Genomic DNA, 27077 nt, shown 5'->3' with positions numbered 1-27077 from the left:
TACACACCTCTAAACCCACGCTACGCACTACCGCGCATGCGCTCCGCTCTCGCTGGTCTACACCTACTTCGTACACTACCTTACGCTACGCAGTACCTCACTACTGTACCTCACAACCTGGTCGTTCCCTCCCTCAAGGCTCCTCCTCCTCAGCCTGCCCCCCGGTCCTAATCTGAACCATCCTGCTACCCTACCTAATCGCCCCCAACCCTGTCCGCCTCGGCCTCTTTCCCACGGGATATTGGCGCTGTCGATCACTCTGAGTCGGAGTCGTCACAGCTGTCTGCAGAGAACGGGTCTCCACACAACTCCCATGTCCCGCTGACCACTGTGCAACAAGCTTCATACGACTCTTGCCTGGTCGGCCCAAACGATTGGTCTCAGCTCTCAACTGGTTCAAATACTCGTGTGTCAGTAGTCCACAGGCACACACTTAAACCTCGCTGATCCCCCAACCTCAACTCATCCAACTCCCACGGGATCATCCAGTTCTATCTGATCCGTAACACGACTTGGCTTTTCTCAAAGCCGTTGCACTTGCATCCGATCAGCAAACGCTATTCCACCGGACATCTACCTTTGTTGACGCTCAACCTCGTCATCCCATCTCACCACTACCTACACCACAACCTCTCATTACCACCACCACCACCACCAACCATACCATCATGACTATGACATTAGATTCTCAGCAACGATTCGGACCCTTAAACACATTCGACCACATGTCTTCCTACGCACATTCATCCTCCTCCTCCCCCCAGTTCTCAAACCCGTGGGCAAACACCTCAGCACCTCAAGCTCCTCAGGGCTTGTATGCCCCTCACCACGGTCACTCTCTCAACTCGGGTCTGGGTTTGGACAGGTCACACACTGCTAGGACCAGCACCAGCAGCAATGCCTCATCTTTGGGTTCCTACGGACAGATCCCAGTGACGGCAGCTTCAGCAGGTAGTCTCCCCATGGCAGACCCTCTGCCTAGGTCGGACTTACTCACTCTTCCCCAAGATATCCTCAGTATCAACCGCATGGCTGCCACCTCGGCCCCTGCCTACGGTGATGCTCCCTACGCGACCGCCGCTTCCCCCGTCAACGCCACTTACACGGCTTCTCCCACCCCCTACGAGACCATGGGCTACGCACCTGCTCCCATGCGCTCTACCTTCGCCCTTGCTCCGGAACCCGAACACTCTCGGAGATTCTCTCACTCGTCAGTACCCTCAACTTCCCTGGTCGACGTTACAAACCCCAATGTTCTGGCCCGGCCCCATCGCAACTCAATGATTGACTTTGACAACAGAGGACTTCACCACCACGATGAGCGCAGGAGCTTCGCCGATGCCCTCGACGCAAGCCACGGCATGCTCGCCATGAGCCAGGAGACCCCACGCAACATCTATGGCGCTCGCAGCGATAGGGCTTCAGGTGATTCCTACGGCTTCCCTTCCACGCACTCTACCAGCTCTTCCGTGTCCTCCGCTTCTGGGTTCGGCAACTACTACGGCGCCGACTCTGTCAGCGACTACTCTACTGCTGGCTCAGACATCGAGTCTGTCACCTCCCGGACTCTGCCCAGGCCCCATGGACTCATGGCACCCCAGATCCCGCCTGCGCCCCAATCCATGATGGGCCAGTTCAGCTCCAAGGTGTCGTCCAGCACGCAGAAGAAGCACAAGTGCAAGGTTTGCGACAAGCGATTCACTCGCCCTTCCTCTCTTCAGACGCACATGTACAGCCACACGGGCGAGAAGCGTAAGTTACACTCATTAATCTACAAGCCAAGGCATATTTCCGGATTTCACACACTAACATCATTATAGCCTTTGCCTGCGAAGTCGAAGGTTGCGGTCGTCACTTCTCCGTAGTCTCAAATCTGCGGAGGCACAAGAAGGTCCACAAGGGCGACACTCGCTCTGAGGCTGGTTCTGAAGACCACCATTCCGATTAATCGGACTCACCTCGCCATATCCACATGTACAACAAGCTGTAACGGCAACATTGTTGTCCTCGAAATAATCCTCGGCGGCGAGTAGGATTAGTACGAGCTCACGAGTTTTCCCGGTTCGAGTCATGACCAACAGTCTATACCCACTCTCGACACCAAAACACCCTCCACATTTGCGAGTGGCTCAACAAAGGGTTGTGATTTTTCAAAATTTCTTATAGACGGTCTTCATTTTTTTTATCGGTTTTCACACGATACCATTCTTACAATCGTTATAATATCCATCTATCTGCGAGCGAAAGAGACAAAAGTCGGGCGGCGGCACAGGAATTGGCGGGCGGGTTGTCACTTTCGGATCATCGTCATAAAGGGTGTCTCATGATATGTTGGAGATCTTTACCAATTTTTTTTGCCTGCGACCGTTCGATCCCGCGGGCTCCGGAATGATGTGGCCGAGTCAACGGCGCCTCATGGTTTTGAGGTACGCACAGGAAGGGGGGATTGCAGGAGGAGAAAGGGGGACAAGGGCGCGGATTCACTTCACTGTCGATCGCTCAACCCCACACCACACAACCCCCAGGATATGGGCCAGGTTGGTGGCTGGACCAGCCACATTCTTGTGCATTTTCGGTTTTCAAGTGTTTGAAAGAGGAAGAAGATCTCCAAGAGGTCATGGAGGACCTGGCGATACCCTCACCCTTGGCGTTGAACGGATACTGGGCTGCACTTTTGTTTTCCTGCGTTTTGTTTTTCATCATCCGTTATTTTGTTGCGCGCTCATCATGTCTTTCAGCCCAGTGGGATTTGCTGCCAAAAGGGTATTTTTTTTTCTTTTTCTTAGATGACGAACCCAGAGGTTGGTGCCTTGGCGGCACACCTCGCCAAAACTCGACCCTGTTCCCAAAGCGGGAGGGCGACTTGTACTACTAGCTTCCACACACGATGATTATACCCATCATACTAAGAAATGCCACTGCATTTTCTAGTTTGCATCGTCTGGGACTTTTTTTCCTTTGGATCTTTTGAGACTGCTGCAACATGTCCCCCGTGACTTGAGCGGCGAAGGCGGCGGTGGGCAAAGGAATGGGTTGTGATTTCAGAAACCAGCTATTGGATTGGCTGGTAGTATCACTGGATATGGGGTTTAACGCACACTAGTACATTGCGAACAGTATAATATAATAGTAGTACGAGTACGAATTTCAAACGAGAAGATTCACATCAACCATCTATCTGCGCCCATTCCATATACGTGCTCCCCGCGCATCCGAAGGTGAAGGCTCGAAAACTTGATAGATCTGCAACGCAAGATCAGACCACCTCTGATGCAATGAAGCTCCCTGGGCTTGTAGAACGTTCGATCGATTAGTTGCAGGTGGTCAAGCATCAAATAGATGGCGCGGCACCGAGGGCACGGGGGGGGGAACGGTTCCTCTCCTCCCTCTGCCTTTTGCATCAAGATGGGGAAAACGACAATCTGCATCCCCAAGCAGCCTTGCCCCCGTGCCCCAATATGCCCCGGCCGGGCCCCAAAAGCACCATGCCTGCCATCTCATCACATATGCATCTCTCCCCGCAATGGGGATGAAGCCGAAGCTTGAGATGAATGGGATGTGTGATTTTGGGGGGCTTGGACCGTGGGACGGTTCGGCTCTCACCGACTCGCCACCTGCCATGCGATGCGGTCTATTCGGGCAATGATATCCCAATGTCATGGCCCTGAAATTTGAAGGATTGGTAGGTATTCCGTGGTCTAGTGGTTCAACCACGGCGCGCGCGCCTTTGTCTCATCGCAAACCCAATCGCTTCCGCCGAGTGCGGAAGCTGAAAGTGTGTGTATACTGCCGGCCGGCACCGCATATGCGTGTGTCACAACCCAATGGTAGGGATAAGCCTATGTGAGCGTCGGGCTCACTGCCTTTCTGACAAAACCCAGGGCACTGCCAGGCACCCAGGAAAGCGCCATGTTTTTGATAGAAGGAGGGGGGCTCTTTGGGAAAAGGGGAAAGAGGCTGCGTCGATCTCCAAGAAAGGGGAGGGGGTTGTGCGAGTGTTCATGTGAAAACATGGGAGAAGCTGCCGCGTGGTCAGCGATCGGCGCGCAGTTGCGTCCGGTACGCGGGGCGCACTCACACACACACATATGTGGACATGCTTGGTATGTGCTAGCTAGGTATTTGGATGGGATTGCGCCCATGGTCAGATAAGATCATCCATCTTGAACGTGGCTCACGACTGAGTGGATTGGACGCTGCCGAGGGGGAGGCAAAAACCGACAAAAAGTCCTGATGGAAGTGGAGGCTCAAGGCGCGACGTTGTTGTTGTCGTTACTGGCCTTGGTCAAGGTCACCTGGTCCGGGCATGTTAGCGGCGACTTTGTTTTTGGAACAAGGCGCCGTTGCGGCAACTGAGTCGAACGCGGCGACACGGAAGGGCGGCTAAAAGGGAGGGGGGTTGACTCGCCATGATGGAGGCGTTTCGGGGCGGAGACTCGGGGAGGCTACGGAAAGAGGCTAACGAAGACGGGGACGAAGCAACCTTGGGTTACGTAGATAGAGGGGGAGCGCTATCAAGGATGGATACTTGCTTACGTAGTTCACGGAGTCCTCAAGGGGATCTCACCAAGACGGCACTAAGCCAACTTTGCTGTGAAGTGACGGATGGCGTATGGGCCAAAACGGAGATGACTAATTTAGTGCCATGTACGACGTGGTGTAAGTTGTAGCAAGAAGAGACGGATCCCAAAAAGGCCACTAGAATGGTCAATCTGCAATTCTGCCGCAGACACTAAGTCGTGTTGTATGCCCGTCCGTTGGAGCTAATGTATAGTACGAGCCGACCAAGAGGGGGGAATGGGGGACAAGAGACGGGAAGACCAATATGAGAGAGGATACGAGTTGGGAGATCGCGCATGCACTGGAGGACTGACAGGTTTGGGAGGTCTCAGTGCGGAGCATCCCGAGTATGTGAGATGCAAAAGAGGAGAGCACCTTATCATTCGTTATGGGATGGAGATTGATGGAGACTGGGAATGGTGAGGGAAACTCTGTCATTGATAATGTGTGGCATTCCACTAAGGACTGCGAAGACGGGGGAATGGGGTTCTTGGGAGAAGGGAGCAAGGAAGTAGAGCTCCGCTGAACTGGATAAGTTGGAGATGGATGGGCTGGGGATGACGATGTAGGAACCGTAACAAATGGAGACTGCGGACCTTTGTGCTGCAAGTGGTGGGCAGGCCAAGGCAAAGGCCATGCAAGATGAGGCAAGCCTCAAAGTGAACCAGATGCCTGCCTATGTACGCAGTGTGTGCTTGGAAAGACAAGCTATCATACAAAAGCCTGATGGCAGATGTGAGAGGTGGAGAAAGTGAACCAAAAGTATGTGCCCACACCGTTGTCGTCGCGGTTGTTGTTGTAACTTGTCGTTCTCAGCATCGAATTGCCTCATCCCAGCCGCAAGCCCCAGCTCTCCCATCATCCCGCGGGGCGACACGAAGAGCCAACTTGGGCGCAACCAGAGATGAAGGGAAAAGTGGATGCGCGTGTTTCAGCAACATGTCAGACTCCGCACATGGGCACGCGTCGAGCAGCGAGCTTCTGTTTGCTGGGATTCGGCTCCAAGGCGAGCTCTGATCATTTTCTGCTCGAGAGATATCCTGAAGTTAAGCTCGATCAAGCTTCGTGGTGGGCTGAACAGGAGTGATTGGATGACATTGCCTTGGGCGGGGCGATCTTGGAAGAGACGGATCCCGGCGGTGCTGAAGTTTGAACTGTGGACTATGCTGGGGACGTTTTAAAATCTGATGCCTGGCGGTTTGGGCCATAATGTCGGTCATGTATCCGTCCAAAGAACGACGCATGTACACTTGAAGAGAGGTCCATTTTGATCATGAATACTTCGATAGCGCCTTCGTCCTTAGGTATACGCAGCGGAGCCATTCGGACGGCATTTGGTGACTTGGTCCGGCCCAACTTATCGAGACGGTCGGCCTGAGTAGTTTCTGAGAGGGCTCCTCTGGAGTTGCTAGAGCCGGGCTCTCTGTCCGTACAAGATAAGATAGCAACCCCACTGCACACGACGTCTTTGTTTGATCCTCAAGGAGCATGGTGAGGTTACATCCAGTAGGACCGGAGCGCCAAATGTTCCGTACTACCGTACCCGTACCGAGCCGGACCAAAAGCAGCAGGAAAAGGGCACAATGGCCCAGCACCTGGCTGGGGTTTCTGCTCGCGAGGCACCCGATTCGATGGAACCAAACAATCTCCAAAACATGACTTCTCTGGAGCTTGATGTTCCCATGCCATCCCTGAATTCCATGGTGCTAGGTTTCGCTGGACATTCCACGGAGCCTGGAGGACGACTAGCAAATGAGGCGACAAGGCGAACATTTCCAAGCTTTGCCGGACGACCGACGATCCGCCAGGTACCGACACCGACACACACTCATGTCCATCCTTCAGCGGATACGCGCGTGACAAGTCTCTAAGCCTGCCGTGACCGGCTTTCCTACCCCAGATCACGGGAACGGGAATGTCCAGTTGCGGTTCTGCAAGGATTCTGCCATTACACCATCAGAATGATCTTGTGCTCGAATCGTGATGTAGTCCGTTGCTAGCCCATGGAAGGGTTGCGTGAAATAATGGAAGCCCTGAGTGCCAGATGCGAGGCGATGCTGAGCAAGCGAGAGACGATATTGCTTGGCATCCATCTTGAGAGCGCCTTTGTCCACCATCCGAGATTTGTGATGGCATGCGGAGGTTCCGCCCAACTAGCGAGGTAGCATGCGGTACTCGAAATGTAGCGGGCGCGCCAACGACGGCAGCGCAACGGCAAAAAGCTGGCGAGGCACCAAAGTGGCCGCAGCCGACCATGGAAGGTGAAGGCCCTCGAGAGTTCGTGCTCCCCAAGTCTCAAGGACTACTGTGTTGTGTAAGACTCCGTCATCGAGATATCAACGCACGAGACACACGGCTGCTTCAAAAGGGGGGGGGGGGGGAGCCTATTGACATAAACGTCATGGTGGCCGCGGCACAGGCCTTGGTCCTCCTATCGTGTCGTGTGCGATGATTTAGGTTGTGAGTGGTGATTGGAGTCGGTTATTGAATTGGATGCAGTGGGTGGGTAGCAGATAACAAAGCTAGTGCCTGTAAATGTGCCGTCAAGGGTGCTTGGATGTGTGGGTGGGCGGGAGTGTGTTCGTTGTTTGGTCGACTTGGAGCAGGACGGATTCAGATAGGTAGTCAATGTGCGTGCCCGTGCCCGCAGCCCGCAGCCTGTGTGGTAGTGGTACGGCATCGTACCGCGGCGGCGCTGGCGGCGGGCCATTTGGCGGCCGGGGAATGTCACGGAGGGATAGGTTGGATTCAATTCGCAGGCTTCGCAATCCAGTAGTGTTTTTGTGAAAGGTGTGGCCGTACAGTACAGATACCCCCTCGGTTGGAGGATCCTCGAATCGAAAGCAGCCAACGAGCAGACGCGCTAGTGCGGCTAGCTGCACGCAGACCCAGCATTGGATTGGGGCAAGGCAGACGCCTCTCGAGATGGGATCTTCAGGGTCTTTCTGCTGTTCCTAGAAACCCTAGGGTCTGAACGCCCACCCCGGATTTTTCATTCGACGGGTAAGAGTGAGGCGTGGGTGGTGGTAGTGTTCTTGTTGTTGGTGATGGTATTGGCGCACGCTTTGGATGAGTTTTGGTCCACGGTTGGTTCGCTAGGGACAATGCATGTTTACGAATCATATGCGATGTCATTGCTGTCTCGGCCAGTGAACGAGGCGTCCAGTGTCTGTTGATTCGATTGTATACCCATGGTTGCGCTCTGTTTGCCACAAAGCTAGGTGTAAGTTGAGGTTGCCTCACAACCATGAAAGGGGTGCGTAAAGAAGAATTGGAGGGACTTTGGAGAGGAGAAGACGGTTGAAGCTGGTGGGTTGGGGACGACTTGGGAGTCTCATGCTCATGCTGTCACTCATCCCTCGTCCTTGCTCGCCTCCCCCTTCTCATCAGGTCCTTCCTGTATCCTCGTAGGGTTACAAGTTGCAAGTACCATACATCCTTGGCCCAGCAAGGCCGAAGCGAAGAGTGACATACTGTCCTCAGTAACACGAGCGACATGGAGCTCTCTGTTGGGCAGCTGCATGAAGACATCACCAGCTGCTCCGTCTCCGATGCAAGTCATCGTCACTTCCAACCTCCAACACACCGCCAATTTCACACGCAGGAGCAGTAGCGGATATGGGCAGATTTTTTTTTATTTAAAAAAAAAAGACATCACAAGTAAACAACGTGATGGGTTCATTAACCCCCAATCGGCAGGCACGCCCGGCCGGTACTGCAGGCAGGTATCTTGCAGTGTCGCACCTGCTAAAGCTGCACTCCTTCCACCCAAGGTACCTAGGCTAATAAGGCATGTGCTATGCTAAAGGGCATCCGGAAGGAAAGGGCACGTCTGCACTCTGCACTCTGCACGGGAAAGCGAAAAGGGTGGGTATGGAGGATGGGTGGATGCCGTGGTTCGTCGTTAGAATTAACAACCCGGTCTCGGTGACGTCGGTGGCTTCGAGAGCGGGACTAAAGCGGGGATAATGACTCTGTGGTATTCCCACTCTGAGCCGGCATCCACAAACGTCATTGTACCACGGCCGCCATGGGGTCCGGCTCATCTGACTGGTCTAACATTCGCCCATAGAGGGGTGGGGGTGGGGGGGTTGCTCCAGTAGATGTCCAAGATTCAAGAAGGAGTATGTACTCTACTCTGCTGTGTACACACCCCTACGTTCACGGTTGCCAAAAGGAAAAGAAATGCAACGACGAATTCTGGCTAATGCATGCAAGGTAGGAAGGTATCGCAACAAAGACGAAAGATGCCTGCCTCAGATCCCAAGGCAGTGCTTCCTTCATCTCTGACCTGATGGATATGTCACTGAAAATTCGTTACAGGAAAATGAAGAGAGCAGAAAATCGTCAATTCAGTTCCACGCAACTCCGAAGGACCCTGCTACCGGCCCCAAAATCTCTAATTGACTCCACTGAGAAAATACTGTGCACCATCGCCGACAGCAGCTACGGGGTACTGAGTACGGATAGCCATACCTTATTCATTCCGTACGGCGCAGGCATAGTGCATGTTCCCTCAACCGAAGTTTCATGTTCCCTGTCGACGCATTTCATCTCATCAAAGAACGAGAGAAGAAGCCAACCGACCCTTATTTCCCTGGTTTCTATTTTTCGCAACCTCCTCCACCCTTTTTGAAAGTTCTCTTTGGCACCTCCACCCATCTCGAAACACAAGATCTGCCGCAGGCCCGCAGCTCAATTGATGCCAACCCTCATGGTCCATGAACCATCCGGCATCCTTCGTCCCTTGACAGCAGTGGCCACAGGGATGTCCGTGTCTCGTCCTTTCGCTGCCCGTGAATCGTAGTCGCAGTCCCCTTGTCTCTTGGGACGGAACCATCAGGTAGGAAATAGGGGTCGAGGCATGTTCCTGGCAAACATTGCCCACTACGCAGTACCTACCAGACGACACCGCGGCATACCTTTCCAGAAGAAACCGTGTTCCTGACCACCCACTGACCGCTAGCTGCGCAGGAGACTTGACACCCTGCAGGCTGCGGTACCAACTGCCCTCCATTAACAAACAGAACTATCCAGTGTCCGGACGGATATAGCGTCTTGCCTGTCTCGAGCTCGAACGGTGACGCGCACCGCACACCCTCATACGCTCGCTACCTTACACCATGGCATTTTCGTAGATGTCCATGTTCAGGCGCCAGGAAATACCATCGTCCTGAGGCGTCGAGCAGCTTACGGAACCAAGACCAACCGTGTTGCACTGCCATCGCGCCTCCTGCAGCGTCTATTCGTACCCCCCCAATACGCTGTGCCTCCTTTTGTTTACTTTGACGGACCCCTAAGAAAGAAAAACAACGGCGGGACGATGCGGCCACACCCTAGCCACCGCAGCGCCAATGCCCTTCCAAGTCTTAGACAGGCTTAGAGGACGGATAGACCAGACGAAAGATGCTCGATCCTCAGCAACAGGGTCTCCTCCGCTCCATTGCCCAATCCAATTCAATCCAAGCCTGTCCAAGCCTGTCCAAGGTTCGACTGCGGTTGCGACTCCTCCGACCCGAGTCAAACACACCCTGTGCCAGTGCGGAGAGTTCAGCACATAAACGTTGCCTTACGGATAGGGACTTGAGCTCAATCTGCAGCCCTCTGTCGCCTGCCGCCTCCCGCCTCCCGCCGGCCTGACAGCGCTGGGCTCACCTTAGTTCTTTCAATGGTCCTGTGCCATGACCCGGCGCGGGAGCCATCCGCCCTCCACCACTCATGAGCATCAGATAACACTGAATCCCAGCACCTGAGATGGCATCCTTGCCCATAGAGCCAGCCTCACTCCTCTGGAACGACCAATGGCTTTTGCTAGCGACACAACACTGTACACCGGCACCCCATGGACCATTTGCTTGCCGGTTTGCCTCTCCGCCGCAGTACGTCCATATGGAAATTGGGAACAAAGGAAAAGAGGCTGCAAAGACCCCCATGCTCATGCTCAGAATTCTACACCGTACGTACGGCGTACCACCAACGACTCACAAACCAGTCACCGTGGCCAATGGAAGCAGCTATCCAAGCCTTCAATCGCAGTACCCTGAATTGCCACCACGAAACTACCGGGCATATTCTCCCTTAACGCAGTCACCCTTCCTCCAACCAGACAGACATGGCCAATCGCCGAGGTCTTTCACTTTCACCGTCGAACAGGAGTCTAGGACAGCCTCCTATCCGCCCCCGGTCCCTGCAAAGTCCCCGCGGCGCCGGCCTCTTCACCGCTTAAATCAGCCAACGGCCCCGTAACCGGACTTGCGCAAACGGATGGGAACAGACCATCAAGGTTCGCCCTACCTTACCTTGCCTTGCTGCTGTGCGGTCTCCGTCACCCGGTCCCCATCCTGTCTCGCGCTACATCACATTCGTGCCTACAATCGATCGTACCCGTGGTTAACAAGACCCCCCTTGCGAGATTTTCTGACATCCGTCGGCCTTGTTTTTCTAGTCGGCTTATTTTTTTTTGCCACCCGACATGGCCCATCCAAAGGAGCATCATCACCATCGTCAGTTCAGAATCAAGATCCAAGACAAGGAAATGTCGAGAGAAATGTAATGCCTCAACTTGAAGCAATTGGCTCTCACCACTCTGGATCCTGCCGGGGGGCAACGGGAGGGGCCCCAAGGATCCTCTCCGAGATGAAGGCAATATAGCTTCGACGACGGGAGGTGTTCCCGATCGGGAAGCTTGCAGCCAGATTTTGCATCGTCTTTCTGCGCGAAGGGTTCTGATGCAACAAAAGCAAGGAAGCAAGCGCGGCAAGAACCCGATATTGAGGATTGTGAGAGCCATGTCGCCATGTTCTCTGAGCTGTTTGTCGCCAGGGCCAAGGAAATGCCCGCATTCGGGAGTTTTCGCGCGTATAGCGAGCGAGCAGGGCATGACAGAACAGAAAGGTTGGGCCTTGGTGCGAGTGCATGGCTGCCAGACCACATACCTAACAGCCCTATCTTGGCTACCTGTGACCTGAAAGTCAGAATCTAAGTATTGTATGTACTTTTCAAGGAAACATGGTCATGCTCTCAAATGTCCCCTTCCGACGTAAGAATCTACATGTCTCGTCGGGGTCGGGGCGGCGGTGGTGGGTTGCTTCCGGCCGAAAGCTATCAACATGAAGCTCATCTCTTCAGTCTCACTCAAGTCCTTGTCAAATCACATACAAGGTAGAGAGGTCCATAGGTTTGCGATGTAGTCCACTTGCCACGGAAAACCCCGTCTCGTAGCCCGCAAGAAGAGGAAAAAAAACCCTTGTGTAGATGGAAATCCAATCTACGCCCCTTAGCTGGGCGATCATCCGCACTTACAAGACAAGTGTCTCACCCGCGCACGAAACGTACGCCCTTGAGGCTTCTCGGGAGGGGAGCACGGGAGAGATTTCAACGCCCGGTGTGGATGCCCACATCAGTAGTTCTTGAGAGCATCACGGCGGGTCGGGAAGAAGGCAGACTTACACCGCGAGCGGACGAAGCTTGAGACGTTTACTTCCCCCCCAATCGCCGCCATCTACGATCTCAAGCCCTCGTCCCCGCGCCAGTATAGTGTAATCGTGTAGTTGCTTCATGCTTGTAGGCCGCCCATGCTGTTTCCGGGCGACTGAGTGAGATATCGTGAGCTCGCTCGCTCGTTCGCTGTTCTGGGGCAAGCGCAACGTCTTTTCCTCTTCCTCTCCCCTTCCTTGCTCGGAATGTGTGTGTGATGTGTGAAAGGGGACGCTCGTCACGAGTAACCGAGCTCAAGACTCAGGCTCAATCTCTCGAAGCGGTCCAGCTCATAAGCTCACTGCTCCCAGGTTCTGGAACATCTCGAGCTAGGTAGAAAACATCTCTTCGTTAAATCGCAAAAGGTCCGCATACACGAAACCCATCCTTTTCCCCCTCGTCGAAACGATCTACGCATTCCGGCCGACACTCACTCAACTCACACTCACTGACTGATCCAGACTTCAGAGCTCCCAGCATTCAGTACCTAGGTAAACGAGGCCGAGGTGAAAGGGGGTGGGGGGTGGCGGCGTGTAGGGCGCTGTATCAAGATGAACCAGTCTTTGCCAGCGTTACACAGTTTCGAAGACCTACCGGCAGTGGAAGAGGAGGGCAAGGGAGGGGGCGTCGAAGCAAGAGAGATCGGGTGATCGAAGGATTCTCAAGAAAAAAAGAGAGAGAGAGAGACATGTACGCAAGCAGCTAAGCTAACAAGCGACATGACGATGACGGTGCTGGCAAATGACTTCAACGTCGTACAGGCACGTAGGGCGAGACATTTTCTGGCTGAGAGGAGCTTTGGGGGAGGAAGGCTTTTTTTCTACGTGGCTGAGACAAGTGTTGTGAGACAATACCAGGGGAGGGATGGAGAGGAGGCCGATACACAGAGTATACTTGAATGACATTCCTCTCCGTATCCTCATCATCTTCACGAGTATGGAAATCAAATGCTGGGGCACACTTGACTGCATCGATCACGATTAACGGCAAAGGAGGAATGTTACTGTAAACCTTGTTCGATTCTGGATATTAAGCTACCTGTGGCACTCAACCGCCATGAAGCTACTGCTAATGTCTTCAAAGCTGGGTAGAAACAGCCTCAGCCAAGACTTGTTGGCCGATACTGAAAAAAAGAGAATTCCTTTCCTCCGCCTCTCTCGTACCTCCAAGTTCAGAAGAAGCCTTGATCCCTCCTATCCGACCTTGGGAAACTCCGAAATGTCTCATTTTGAGACGACAAAGTGAAGAAGAAAAATGAAACCTGATTGATAGTGATTGGTGTTGTTTTGTTGTTTGGGTGTATGCGCGCGACCAGCTTGATAACAAAAAGGAGCTATGTCCAGTTGTAGTGTACAAGTTCCTGAGGAGGAACCTTGCTGATTGTGTTCGAGAAGAGAAAGCGGCTTGACGCGCATAGTGGTATAACTAAACATGTAGACATTAAACAAAGGTCATGAGGTCGTGAAGAATCGAATGCAGAGAAGTCGAGGCGGTCCACGAGGCTACCGTCAGATCGCACGGCGCGCCATATCGATTGGTCGTAGCCAGGTAGACTGCTATCGAAGACTTGCTTGTGTTTTGCGTGGTGTCGAATATGTGCCGCCTTCGTCCCTCTTGGACTCAACAGCTGATTCTATGCCTCCGTTGGTGAAAGATGTCGAGTCGCGATGGTATCCCTTTTCCACGCCATGCCTGTCCAAACGCCGGAAAGCAAAACCCTAACAAAAGACCGAAAACCCAAACGTTCCTCACAAGTGCTACACGTGCGGAGCGCCAGGACGGCCCTTGCCGAGTGACTCGAGTAGCTCGTGGGGAGGAATCTTTCTCATACCACCGCCGCGATCATACATCGATGTCGGTGCTGGCGAGTATCCCTCACGCTTCTTGCGCAGGCGATCGAGGGCCATACCGACGATGACGATGAGGAAGATGAGGGCGAGCGAGATACCGAGTCCAATTAGGACAATGAATCCAAGAGCCATGCGGCCATCTGCTTTGATATCAGTACGCATTGTTAAAGGTATCGGGTCTGCAAAACTTACCATTGTCGGAGAAGAAGTCCTGGTTCTCGGTGAAGATTCTCGAAATCGAGCCGGCGGTGTTGCCGCTGTTGACGGTGAGCGCGTAAGGTTGGAATGTCGTTCCGTTGAAAATGGCAGCCGACGCTGAGCCGTAGCCGGGAACGTTGAGGGAACCAGTAATCATCAAGGCTTGGTTGGAATCAAGGATGTCGGTATTGTCGTGGGATGAAGTCAGAGAAAAGACCTGGATGCTGTTGACAATGGTGCCGGGAAGTAGAGTAGTTCCAGCAGATTGCCACTTGGAGCCGTCGTACTTCATCAGGTAGATGGAGCCGTTGTTCGCTGTTCCGGAAACCCAGAGTTGCTTGCGATCACTCGATCCAGCCGTCAAAACCTCGACAGGACCAGGCAGAGAGTCCTCTCCGGGGTAGGCAGACCATGCTTGGCGATCAGGGCTATACATGGCAAGCATGGTAGGAGAGGTACCGTTCAAGGTGAAGTTGCCACCGGCGACAAGCTGGGACTTGCTGGTCCAGATGAGGCAGTGACCGGTGCCTTCGAGGTTGACACCGGGACGGTTCCAACCTGCCAGAGATGTGTCGTAGTAGCAGACACCTGGGCAGCCAAGTGCTCCGGCTGATTCGAAAGAACCAGCAACATAGACATCGCCAGAATCGGGACGGACCTCGATGGAGGTGACAGTCGCGTTCCCGCCGCTGATGCCGGGAGGTTGCGTGCTGTTGAAGGTAGCAGTTTGGAGGTTCAGGGAGATGATACCTCGCACAGCATTGTTGTTGACGGTACCACGAACACTGCCTCCGGCAAAGAGAAGGTCGCCAGTTACCGCAAGGGCAATGAAGGTTGAGTTGTCCTCGATCTGAGAGCCGAGGCCGGTGATCGAGTTCGAGTTTGATCCGTCAATCAGCACCAGGTTGTTGGCGGAGCTGCCGTTGGTGCCCACAGCCGTGAAGTGGCCACCCAGAATAGTAATATTGCGATTGTTGCCAGTGTAGAATGCACCAGTGACCACGCCCGTAATGTTGCCACTGGCCAGAGAATCGCGCTTGCTGACGGTGCTAGAGGCCGTCGAAGATGACTTGAACTTGACCGGGAATTGGCCAAACTTCTCAGCGAGGGTGACGGCACCGTTGGCGCTAATAGTTGCCGAGGTCATCGACCCCGCGTAGAGAGATCCTCCTCCGGGAAGATCTAGAATGCCAGTAGTCAGAATTCCGTTCAAGGCCGGGACGGGGCCGTTGAGGTTCTGCAGCCAATTCTTCTGAGAGGGCACCCAGACGGCGAAGCCAGATGCCTGAATAGCTGAGTTGTCGCCGAACGCATTGATCTCGCTGAAGTCGCCGGTGAATGTAACGGCCGACTCTGCCTCACTCTCGCTTGTAATGTTGACGAGCATTGGGACAACGTGGGAAACTTCACCGTTTACGCCCGCACCAAGTGCAGTCCACGTGTTGGCGGAGGTGTCGTAAACACCGACATTGTTGAGACCTGTGACGGCGTTGTCGAGGGTGTTGGAGAAGACACCACCGACGTAAAGCTGGGTGCCGTTGAGTTCCATTGCCTTCACTTCGCCGTTGAGACCGCCGTCGAGAGCCATAGTAGCCTCGCTTGCCGTGTTGATACCAATGACATTACGGGCAGTAGATGACGTGAAATTGCCTCCAACGATGACCAAGTCGCCAGCAGTCGTCAAGCTAGTGACCGCAGATCCCGAGGAGAATGAAGATCCGAGCTGGTTGATCTTGGAGCTCTTGAAATCTGTGTTGACTGTGGCAGAAGAAGGGTCGAAGTCGAACAAGCCATTCAGGCCGCCCGTCGAGTTGATAAGGGTGAATCCGACTCGTTGAGCAACAATGGTCATTTCATCAATGCTCTGCCCAGCCAAAGGAGTCAGAGTGACGCTGGGTCGGAAGCCGTCTGCTGAGCTCGCCTCGATGTAGCCAAAGTAGATCTGGTCATACTTGTCAAAGTTGTTAGTCTGGTAGAGGGACGTAGTAAACTTGTTGCTACCAGTGGACGACATGATGCCGGTAACGTTGACCTGTGCTCGGGTCGAGCAGGTACCGTCTTGCAGGCAGCCGGGCGTGTACAGGTTGACGGAATAGTTGCCAGACTCCTTGAGATCCGGGAGGAAGGTGACCGTGGCGGAGCTTGCGCTGATGGTTCCGGATAGCTTGGCAGTCAGGTACTGAGAGCTGCTCTGCAAGGAAGGAGACGTCGACCACGGTCCGGTGGTGGTGGCAGATGACTTTGTGTCACTGTCTGCGCAGGCCGGGGAGTTGAAGTCGTTGATGGCGTAAGAGTTGATATCGTCCTCGAAAAGTTGGATGCCGTTCAGACCACCGCCAGATCCGTAGTAGTCAGAAATATCGATTCTGAATGAGTTCATTCCGACCAGGTTGACAAAGTGGAAGTCCTGGAACTTGAGGGTCGAGTTGTTACTGAGAGGGCACTCGCTAGTGCATGTAGCGTTCTGGCCAGTTGCGGGGTCCACGTAGGTCATGTTCAAGATACCGCCGAGAGGGAGAGCAGTGAAACGGAATGTCTTGGTTCCTCGACCGTCCTGATGGGTGTTCCAGAGCCGCATCTTGGTGGGCTGGAAACCGAAGCCGAAACTTGCCTGCCAGAAGCCAGCAGAGTTGTCGCGGAGCAGCCAAGTGTTGCCAGAACCATCGGCTCCGTCCGTCTTGCAGATGATGTTGCGAGGGTCGCTGAAGCCAGAGGTAGAGGTGCTCGAGGCCGAAGTAATGTTGGCGCTTGAGAGATTGATTACCTGTCCATCCGGGGTACTTGGAGTGCTAGTGTTGCCAAGTCCAGTGAAGCTGCCGCCAAAGACGATGTGGCCGTTGGAAGCCTTGGTGATGGACGAAACAGGGCCATTGAAACCAGCGAAAGGAAGGTTAGTCCATCCATCGGTGCCGTACCAGGCGATTGCGTTTGTCGAGTTGGCGCCTCTGAAGTTACCTCCAACGTAAACGGTGTTGGCAGCTTGGTCGCAGAGAAGAGCGTTCACCTGACCTGACAGACCAGCCAGAGGTGTGATCTGGGAGGTGTTGGGGTTGAACAAGGCAATGCCTTGAGACTGAGTGCCATCCAAGCTCGTGAAATTACCGCCAATTACCACTCCCTGCATCGTTCCATTGTCGAGGGTGAATGTGCACATGTCGTGAATTGAGGCATCAGTCGAGATGAGCGACGCAAAGGCCCCATTGGGCAGCTGAGAAAGCAAAGACTCGCTTCCGTTTGTGCTGTAAGGCTTCTCATTCTGCTCCTCAAACTGGTAGAGGGAGATGCCGTTGAAGTCGCCCGCCACGCCAATTCTGCCAAGCTGGGAAAGGTCGAGGTTCGCATCGGAAACTGGAGTGAACTGGATTGCTGCCACCGAGGAAGGTGCGAGGGCTGCCACTGCAAGAAGATTTGCCCACTTACTCCGGCGCGCCGAATGGCGCTTACCGAGAGCTAAACGCATTGCTATTGCTGTTCAATCGGAAAGAAGGTGGTGAGTTGGTGCTGTGAATGCTGGGTATCGAAGCTGTTGAATTGAAGATTTTTGATGCTTGAGAACCGGACTGGATATCGCGTCGCATTTGCAGGAATCTAATTTTGGATGCTGGCCATGGAAAGAATGATGTCTGCTGCTTCGTTTGATCGGTCTCGTTCGGGGGCGCGTCGAAAATCGGTGGTGCGAAATTAAACGGAGAGAAGGAGTCGAATCAGGTCGAGTCGAATCGGAAGGTGAGGATTTAGCGAATAATCGGGGGAGTAAAAACGAGCGTCTGGTATCGGATGTAGAGAAGGAAAAGAAAATAGAGAGTAGTTTTGTCGCCCAGTTCTATCGTCGGACAAGGAAAAAGGTTAGAACTGAGTTGCGGCCATTTGATGGCAACGACGACGAGGTGGTGAGAGCTGCGCTTCCTATTCTTCCCCCTGCTCTTTGTCGACCGCAGTGTTTTGTTGTTTGTTGGTGGAGAGGCGGACAGACACAGACGCAGAGCCAGAGCCAGAGCCCAGAGGGAAGGAGAGAGAGGCTGAGTCGCCAGACGAGATGGGGCCTGGAATGGAAGATGCGAGCCCCACTTTGCAGACTTGTACCTGCCCGTACCTGCGCCAGGGAAATTGGTGGTGACTTTAGGTTGCACTTACCTCCTATCAAAAGCACTGACACTTTTTTGTGGGTGGAGCGGTGCCTCCACTCGCCGTAAGGTACGGATACGCAGTCGCGGCCACGGCTCCACGGCTGTTGATTGAGATGTAGTGCTCGGATGGATTGGCAGTCGGTTTAGACTGGCTTGGGGCAAGCTTGACGACAGCAAGGCCGCCAAACGTGAAATGAAGCAGACGATTGATGAGAGACCAAGTGAACCGTTTTGTGTCGGTCGTCGGCTGGCGTCTGGGCGAAGAAGAAAACTTTACCCGGATGTTGAATAAGAAAGGGGAAAGAATGAATGATTGTGAGGTGCCCCAAAAAGGTTGACTGTATGTATGAAATGAGCGTGGATGTGCAAGTTGCAGCGGGGAAGAGCGAGAGAGATAGAGATGGGAAACCGGCGGAAATCTGATCGGTGTGGATTCCAAGCGGTGAAATTGAAAAAGAGTCGCGCGCGAAGGCTTCGAGAAATGAGTGTCCTACGTTGTCGACGTGAATTGATGAGGTGCTTGTCTTGTGTATTTGCAAATCGCAGAGGACCGCCGAAATGTCTCGCTGTGGTGTCGCCTCTTGCTGTGACGCGAGATGTCTGTGCCAGGTCGGTCAGGTACGAAGTATCCGTAGGTAGCGTATGAATACCTACTACCTGACTCTGTAAGGTAGGTAAGGCAAGCTATCAGGAGAAGAAAGGGCGATCGTTGGAAAAGCCGGTGACGCCACGGGAGCTAAACGTCTCGAGGAGAAATGGCTCTAGTTCAACATCGGCCAATGAATGCTTCTGAGAGGGACGACCAGCGCTGTCCCCAATCTCGGGTTTTTGGAGATCTTCAGTTGTCGATTTCTCTCCCGTTCCCTCGACCAAACGGTACTACTATTCGATTTGAACTCTTCTTTGGCGTCCTTCTATCGTCTACTGTGTATTCGTACTTTGTACTGCTCCAGGCGAGAATTTACTGTCGTATAGTCACTGTAACTGCAAGCCGCTATGCCTACGCGTTAGGCTGTCTTGTCTTTTCTTTTTCTGCCCTCGTGGTCCTTGTTTGTCGTGAGCGGCCAGCCGAGCGCAGGAAGGCCGGGTAGATGGCAAAACGGTCCGGGTAAGGCGTCTCGGTAGGGATATTATGTTGAATTCACGGTAAAGACCTCGAAAATGCCCGTGGAATAGAAGAAGGAAGACTGGTAAATGAGCGACAGAGATGTTCCGCAAAGGGAATCTCGGGACGATTGGGGAAGAGGGATTTCGTGAGGAACAAACGTCGAAAAGAGAGGCAGAGGAAGAGGAGCAGCGCAACCAACGGGGAAGAAAGTGCCTCAGTCACAGTCCTGCAGGCTGCAGGTCACAGTTGGGAGTTGGGAGGAGCCACTTTCACATTATCCGTACCACTTTGCTCCTCCAAGCGCTCTTAGTAGGCAGGGGTTGATGTCAAGAATGCCCTGGGGGGGTCATCGGCGTCGTCCAGTGTGTCGTGGTATCGGCGGCAGACCACCAAAAAAAGTAGCAAGCCTTCTGAATTTAGACTACGGGGATATGCCAGGTGAGTCAGGTTAAGGTATAGGTAGACTTTTATCCTCCCTTTGCAAACATATCGCTGGAAAAGTCACCCGTTTAGAAAGGGACCGTGGCTATCCAGAAAAAGACCAAACACATCTCGATCGAATCCGTCAAGATATCTCATCCACAGGTTCGGGACCCCCAAGACGTTGAGAGGGAGAGATTCAGAGGGCTCTCCCTCCTTTCCAGCCTCCCTATTCCGAATCTGGGGCATGATTGACGGTTTGACCTTTGAAGTCTGGCGTGTCTGGCTGTTCTGACGACCGCCCGCGGTCCAGGCCCGAGCAGCGCACGTTCTTCCTGCAGCAGTTCCCAGCTGCCACTACGCCCGATACAGCAGAGCGCCTGTGGTGCCAGTCTACCAAAGACCAGACGGGCCACATCTTGAAGTGCCTGGGCAGATGACGGACGGCAGGTGGGGGTGAGGAAGCTTGAAGGTCGAAGAGGCGCCGGCCACTCATAGTGCAGGGATCAGGGAGAGACCAGGAGGTTCCACTGCCAAAGGAAAGTTCCAGGTTGCTCAAGATGCTTTGGATGCGACAAAGTGCTCTCTGACTGGCCCATCTCAAGTTACATTCGCATTTGCAGGCACTGCCAAGCAGGTACAGATAATATATAGATACATCGTACGGATACTTCACTTATTCTAGCGTCAGGTACCAGGCAAGTGCAGACCACTCGCCCTTTCATCTGTCCACTTCAGCTCGCGCGTCGTGGGGTCTTTCTCCCACAGACAAAATCCCCCAAGCCCCCAATCGTCCTATCACATCCGTCTCAAGTTTTCAATCCTCCATCCGCGCCGGCCGTTCCTTGCATTATTGTCCCCGTGCACACCTCAGCTAAAAAAGATGCCATGCGATGCGATGGCAGTCCCGGGGGCTTGTCATCCAGTCAGTCGGGTATCCTCTCAGGTTCTCGCACTTGGCCGTCCACGATATGCATGGGATACCCTTGTGGGAGTTTTAAGGAGTCGGGTCCTTCCTTCTTGGGGGGGACTCGGGGGAGGCAGAGCATCCGTACAAACTCACACCGAATAAATTATCGCCCGGAGTCGCGGAAGAGAAAGACTGCACGCTCATAACTTTGTAGCGTACGGATAAAGAATAACGAAGGGGGGGTCCGGCGTCGCGGCATGGATCATCAAGCCCTCCCCTCCCTCGTTGCTTCCAGTTTGCAGTGTCGTCCGAGGTGACCGTGACGACTGGACGGACGAGGGGCTCGCGGCGCCCCATCTTCAAACCCAGCTGGTCTCACAGCCCATTCCTCGGTGGGGGGATATCCCGGCCTGCGGCGTCCACTCTCTAATGGTTTGAACTGTCATCGCAACCTCTGCTGCATAAAGCGCATACACAATGTTCACGATGCATCGATTGGCTCATCGTTCTTTCGTTCATTGAGCACTTCGACTTCCCGAATCTTGAAAATTTGACCACGTCCATTCCTGCAAGGGAAACAATTGCCATGGCCCGATTCTGGACGGCGCAAAGCAGGGAAACGTGGGAAACCGACCTAGCAAAAGGAACGCAGCGGGCAGTGCTCAAAGTGGAGGATAAGTTCCAACGAACGCGAATCGCGAAAACCAAGGCAGAAAAAGGAGAGTTGAACGCTCTCTGTCCCGGCGCGTCTGCCCGCCCACCCACTTATCGGGTCCCCCCTCCTTCAAAAACCACTTTATTTCACTATTATGCGTGGTATCGAAAGCCCACTACCTTGTGAATTACACAATTCAAAGAAATAAAAATAAAATAAAAAACCTCGCCACACAAACGAAACAACCCAATTCCTTCCTTCCACGAGGAAACAGCTTTATGCAACCTGGATTACGTGCTTGAGAGGAACGATCGATGGTCCCCTAAGAGCGATAGATAGACTCTTGTTATGCAGAGAGCCACACCATATACCTATGGATACAGAAAGGGGTACCACATGTTACATCCCCCCTTCGTTCATCCAAACATCAGGTTCTCTACGGAGTATACGGATAAGCTACGCATACCTAGTTCGAACATTTCGACTCTCTCGCCGTGGCAGCATTCACACATCGGACGGCCAACAGTAAAACCTCGAACAAACTCCCATGCATATTAGGGCATGGCCGGCTTGATTCATGAGTGTTCACATGAACAATCCCGGTTTGGCCGTCAACAATGCATTCATGTACAACATACTTCGTACACGGATCAGCCCTGGTCTCCATTCGTATGCAAACTACTCCGTACCTATTAGGTACTTGGAAGACTTGAGGTGGGAACCCTTCTCATCGCACGCCGGTGTTAGCGTTGGGGTGGAGACGTCGATCCGGCACATCAAGCAACCGCCGCCATTAATGTTCCATGGATGCACCGCCGTCAAAACGCCGTTACCATCTCCCTCCCGGTTCCCCTCCTACCCCCATCCGGCTGCAGTTTCCGCGTCATCTGCAAAAGGTTTCTCCATCTCCGTCTCATCACCCTACCTCGACAAGGCCCGTCCACGCCTCGGGACCTCTGATTGGCTCACCGGCTCAGGAGTGCTCCCGATTTCATTACTGCCAAGCTGCTTCCGGTTTTCATCAGGAGGATTCCGAGGATAAGGTGTAGTTTGCAGGGCTAATGGTCATGAAAGTCTTTTTTTCCTTCTTCTACTAACAGAAAACCCCTCGGCTTGTCATCGCTATCAGTTGTGGGCGGAAACTCGTGGTATCGCATTTGCTTAAACGGCTTTGATACGTCTCCGCTCTGGACATATCTTCAAGCGCACTTCCCAGCGCATGCCTTGCAACGATTCCTGTGTTGCCAATACCAGGAGACGGCGAGCACATATGCTTACTAGAGCTACGCTCCCTGGACCTTGAAAGTGCGGCCGCTCGCCGTCTTCCGTTCCTTCTCTTCGCTATCGGGTCTTGCGCGGCGAAGAACTGCATGGCATTAGTTGAGAGATCCACCCCAAGATCAAACTGCATCATACCTTGGAGGAAATCGGCAGTTCTCTTGCGCATTCTTGAGTGAATGTACGCCTTCGATGCCTTGATGTGATAGTGGAAGTAGTCGCGGAAAGTCTGGATGTGGGAGATGCAGTCCGGCATTCTCTGTGGTGTAAGGTGGCGAGGGAAAAGAACTATCAAACGACGTCAATGGCAAACCAATCAAGCTATGGAAAGAGAAACACTTACCAAAAGTAACGTATCCGATCTCGCCGGTTCCGGTATCTCTGACACCCGGGACTCCCTGGAGCTCCAACGGGGGGTCATTCCTGAAAAGCACCTGGGGAGCGTTCTGGATAGCTCGCCGACGGGCGTCGACGAATTCTTGGATAAAGATCTTGCCAAAGACACGATCGGTTTCCTCGCGGAAGATGGTGCTGAAGATAACCGTGACACGGTCGTGACTGGCCTTGACGTAGATAGCCTCCTCCTCGCGGTAGTGGATAGCCATAACCTCGCCGCCCTCGCGGACACCCTGCGGGGCTTCCTCGGATGTGTACTTGGATGCCTCCTCCTTCAGCTTGTAGTGCTCCTCGTAAGCTGCCTCGAAAGGTGCAGCCATGGCGTTGCGCTTCAGCAGCGCCATCTTCATGATCAGCGCATCTTTCTCTTCTGCATGGTCCATCAGCCCAAGTATCACCCGGTATCACTGCAGTATAACTGACCCTTCTCCTCCGGGAGGTTCTCCAGATCGATCAATACCGAGAAGTCGTACCCAGGTTCCGGCGGCACCACATACTGGCCATATTCTCTCTGCAGCACCTGCTCTGCGCCGTACTTGACCAGGTCCTTGTAGCACCTTATTTGAATCGAAAGCTGAATCTTGGTCTTCGTCTCGGGAGTCGAGATGTGGTAGATGACGCCGTCGAAATCGGAGACGGTCTGGTCGATGTGCGCAGGAGGGGCACTGCCTTGGAAGTTAGCAAGCTAGCCAACATGGGCTACCATTCTCCAATCAACGTACCCAGAGAATCTCTCGGTGAGAACCGATTGAATCAGGACATTCTGATAGTCGAGGAGAAGCATCTTGTCTGCGACCAATTGTCCGTACGTCTCCTGTGATGTTGTTGCGTCGTTGGATGCTGATGATGCCTCGTGGTGGGGCCCGCCTGACGTGGAGGTCGCTGTCGGAGCTTCTGTGGCTGTGATGCTCATGCGGGACCATGGATTGCGGATATACTTCGGCAGTCCCGGTCCTCCCCACTTAATTTCTGGTCTTATCGATAAGATGAGGGAAACTTTTTGAAAGATTGGAAGGTGGGAGGTTCGAGATTTTGACGATTGGTTTACTCGTCGCATTCTAAGGAGCCATTGACAAAGGGCTTTTGGGGCGCCAAGAAATCTGCAAAAATGGTCAAATCATACTTGTAAGGTGTTGACGATGCTGCGGACTTTTAGAGTGTGTCTAACATTTGTTTTCCTGCAGGAAGTACGAGCATAGCAAGTCTTTCGGCGTTGTCGCATCCAACACAGCAAACCTCGCCTGGGCTCCGCAAGGCAGAGCTGGCAACGGCGCCGGCCAGGCAATTGTAGCCGCGAACGAGGATGTCCTTTGCTGGGATATAAAGAAGGGCGAGCTCCTCAGCAGGTGGCGAGACGAACGAAACACGGTACCTGTTACTGCGATCGTGCAGAGCAAGGTCGACACAGATATTTTCGCAGTCGGATACGAAGATGGAAGCATTCGGTTATGGGATAGCAAGATCGCCACGGTGATTGTCAACTTCAACGGACACAAGTCGGCTATTACGACACTGGCGTTCGACAAGTCGGGCGTGCGATTGGCCAGTGGCTCCCGCGACACCGATGTCATTATCTGGGATCTCGTGGCTGAGGTCGGCCAGTTCAAGCTGAGAGGACATAAGGATCAGATCACAGGACTGCAGTTTGTCGAGCCGGAGGGACAGGTCGAAGATGAAGAGAACACGGCAATGCTGGACAGCGACCCGTCAGCGGAGGGCTACCTTCTTACGACCGGCAAAGACTCCCTGATCAAGCTCTGGGACTTGTCCTCGAGGCATTGCATCGAGACACACATCGCACAGACGAACGGCGAATGCTGGGCATTGGGACTTTCCCCCGACTACAGCGGTTGCATCACGGCCGGAAACGATGGAGAGTTGAAGGTCTGGTTCCTGGACACGACAGGACTCGCTGCTTTGAAGGGTCAGGTCGACGCTCCGCAAAATACGAAATTCTTGCACGACAGAGGAACGTTATTCCGCCAACACAAGGACAAGGCTATCGAGGTGATTTTTCACCCCCGCCGAGACTACTTCGCAGTACACGGCGTAGAAAAAGCCGTGGAGGTGTGGCGCATAAGATCCGAGGCAGAGGTCAAGAAGTCCCTGGCCCGAAAGAGGAGAAGAAGACGTGAGAAGGCCAGCAAGGAAGGGAAAGAGCAGGCCGATGCTACGGCCGAGGGTGAGGATCAGGCAGAGGACATCTCCGCCGCGGAGGCTAGCGACTTTTTCGTTCAGTACGTGATTGTCCGGACGGGCGGCAAGGTGCGGTCGGTCGACTGGGCGGTCAACGGCGGGAGCAAGGAAATACACTTGCTGGCGGGGACGACAAACAACCAACTCGAGTACTACAGCATACCCACGAAAGAGGGCTCCAAGTCAAAGAAGGAGGATGTGCCCGACTACACGCGGTCGCTGGCCGTGGAACTCCCCGGACACAGGACAGACATCCGCGCTGTGTCGCTAAGCTCCGACGACAAGATGTTGGCGACGGCTGCCAACGGAAGTCTGAAGGTTTGGAATATCAAGACGCAGGCCTGCATCCGCACCTTTGAGTGCGGGTATGCTCTTTGCTGCGCGTTCCTGCCTGGAGACAAGGTGGTCGTCGTCGGAACGAAGACGGGAGAGCTTGAGCTTTTCGATGTCGCGTCTGCGAGTCTTTTGGATAGCGTCTCTGCGCACGAGGGTGCCATTTGGTCATTACAAGTTCACCCCGACGGCAAATCGGTGGCATCGGGTAGTGCCGACAAGTCAGCCAAGTTTTGGGACTTTAAGATTGTCCAAGAGCCGGTTCTGGGCACCACGCGTACGACACCTAAACTGAAGCTCGTCCAGTCAAAAACACTCAAGGTATCCGACGACATCCTCTGCGTGAGATACTCTCCCGATGCCAAGTACATCGCCGTCTCCCTCCTCGACAACACCGTCAAGGTCTTCTTCACCGACAGCCTGAAGCTGTACCTCAACCTCTACGGCCACAAGCTCCCGGTGCTGAGCATGGATATCTCGTATGACAGCAAGCTTATCGTCACCAGCTCCGCCGACAAGAATATCAGGATATGGGGCCTCGACTTTGGCGACTGCCACAAGGCCCTCTTCGGCCACCAGGACTCCATCCTGCAGGTCGCCTTCGTCCCCCACAACTCGGACGGCAACGGCCACCACTTCTTCAGCAGCTCAAAGGACCGCGTCATCAAGTACTGGGACGGCGACAAGTTTGAGCAGATCCAGCGCCTCGACGGCCACCACGGCGAGGTCTGGGCCATGGCCGTCGGCCACACGGGCAACTTTCTCGTCACGGCAGGCCACGACAAGTCCATCCGCGTCTGGGACGAGACGGACGAGCAAATCTTCCTCGAGGAAGAGCGCGAAAGGGAAATCGAGGAGCTGTACGAAAAGACCCTCACCACCTCGCTCGAGCGCGACCCGGACGCCGAGGACCAGGAAGGCGAAGTCGGCGCCGCCTCCAAGCAGACCGTCGAGACCCTCATGGCCGGAGAACGCATCGCCGAGGCCCTCGAGATCGCCATCGCCGACCTCAACCTCCTCCAGGAGTGGGAGGACGCCAAGAAGACGAACCCGTCCGCGCCGGCGCCCCAGCGCAACCCCATCTTCGTCGCCCTCGGCAACATCACGGCCGAGGCCTACGTCATGAGCGTGCTGGGCCGAATCAAGGCCTCGGCCCTCCACGACGCCCTCCTCGTGCTCCCCTTCGCCTCCGTGCCCATGCTCTTCACCTTTCTCAACGTCTTTGCCCAGCGCTCCATGAACATCCCGCTGACCTGCCGCATCCTCTTCTTCATGCTCAAGACGCACCACCGCCAGATCGTCGCCAGCCGCACCATGCGTGGCATGCTCGACGGCATCCGCGCCAATTTGCGCGCCGCGCTGAAGCGCCAAAAGGACGAGATGGGCTTCAACATTGCCGCCCTCAAGGTCGTCGGTATGCAAATCCAGGAGAGGAGCGTCAAGGACTACGTCGACGAGAATTGGGATGATGGCGATGAGAGCCGAGCTGTCAAGAAGAGGGCGTTTGTGCAGGTTTCGTGATTCGCAAACACCAGAAGGACATCATCATAACCGTTGCCTCTGGGAAAGA

At 54.0% G+C, this 27077-nt stretch overlaps 4 protein-coding genes across 4 annotated transcripts; 2 read left to right on the top strand and 2 right to left on the bottom strand.

Moving 5' to 3' along the window:
• Positions 1 to 668: 668 nt before the first annotated feature.
• Positions 669 to 1948, top strand: N0V96_002495 (uncharacterized protein; the record flags this gene model as incomplete). Its single annotated transcript, XM_053187464.2, has 2 exons — positions 669 to 1752; positions 1821 to 1948. The coding sequence occupies 2 exons, from the start codon at positions 669 to 671 to the stop codon at positions 1946 to 1948; spliced, it is 1212 nt and encodes a 403-aa protein (XP_053054968.2).
• Positions 1949 to 13793: 11845 nt separating this feature from the next.
• Positions 13794 to 17544, bottom strand: N0V96_002494 (uncharacterized protein; the record flags this gene model as incomplete). The annotated part of the gene is made up of 2 exons (XM_065756540.1): positions 13794 to 14026; positions 14079 to 17544. 2 exons carry the CDS (start codon positions 17542 to 17544, stop codon positions 13794 to 13796), a joined length of 3699 nt encoding a protein of 1232 aa, XP_065614909.1.
• Positions 17545 to 22587: 5043 nt separating this feature from the next.
• On the bottom strand, positions 22588 to 23891 carry ARC35 (Arp complex subunit; the record flags this gene model as incomplete). Its single annotated transcript, XM_053187466.2, has 5 exons — positions 22588 to 22670; positions 22721 to 22870; positions 22926 to 23348; positions 23402 to 23643; positions 23701 to 23891. 5 exons carry the CDS (start codon positions 23889 to 23891, stop codon positions 22588 to 22590), a joined length of 1089 nt encoding a protein of 362 aa, XP_053054970.1.
• A 195-nt stretch (positions 23892 to 24086) lies between these two features.
• Positions 24087 to 27028, top strand: DIP2 (beta transducin; the record flags this gene model as incomplete). Its single annotated transcript, XM_053187467.2, has 2 exons — positions 24087 to 24103; positions 24163 to 27028. 2 exons carry the CDS (start codon positions 24087 to 24089, stop codon positions 27026 to 27028), a joined length of 2883 nt encoding a protein of 960 aa, XP_053054971.2.
• Positions 27029 to 27077: the final 49 nt, after the last annotated feature.

The sequence above is a fragment of the Colletotrichum fioriniae genome (assembly GCF_027942845.1).
Source record: "Colletotrichum fioriniae strain IMI 355084 chromosome Unknown scaffold_2, whole genome shotgun sequence".
Classification (NCBI taxonomy): domain Eukaryota; kingdom Fungi; phylum Ascomycota; class Sordariomycetes; order Glomerellales; family Glomerellaceae; genus Colletotrichum; species Colletotrichum fioriniae.
The sequence above is the reverse complement of the archived record's forward strand: the minus strand, read 5'-3'. Positions and strand labels throughout refer to the sequence as shown.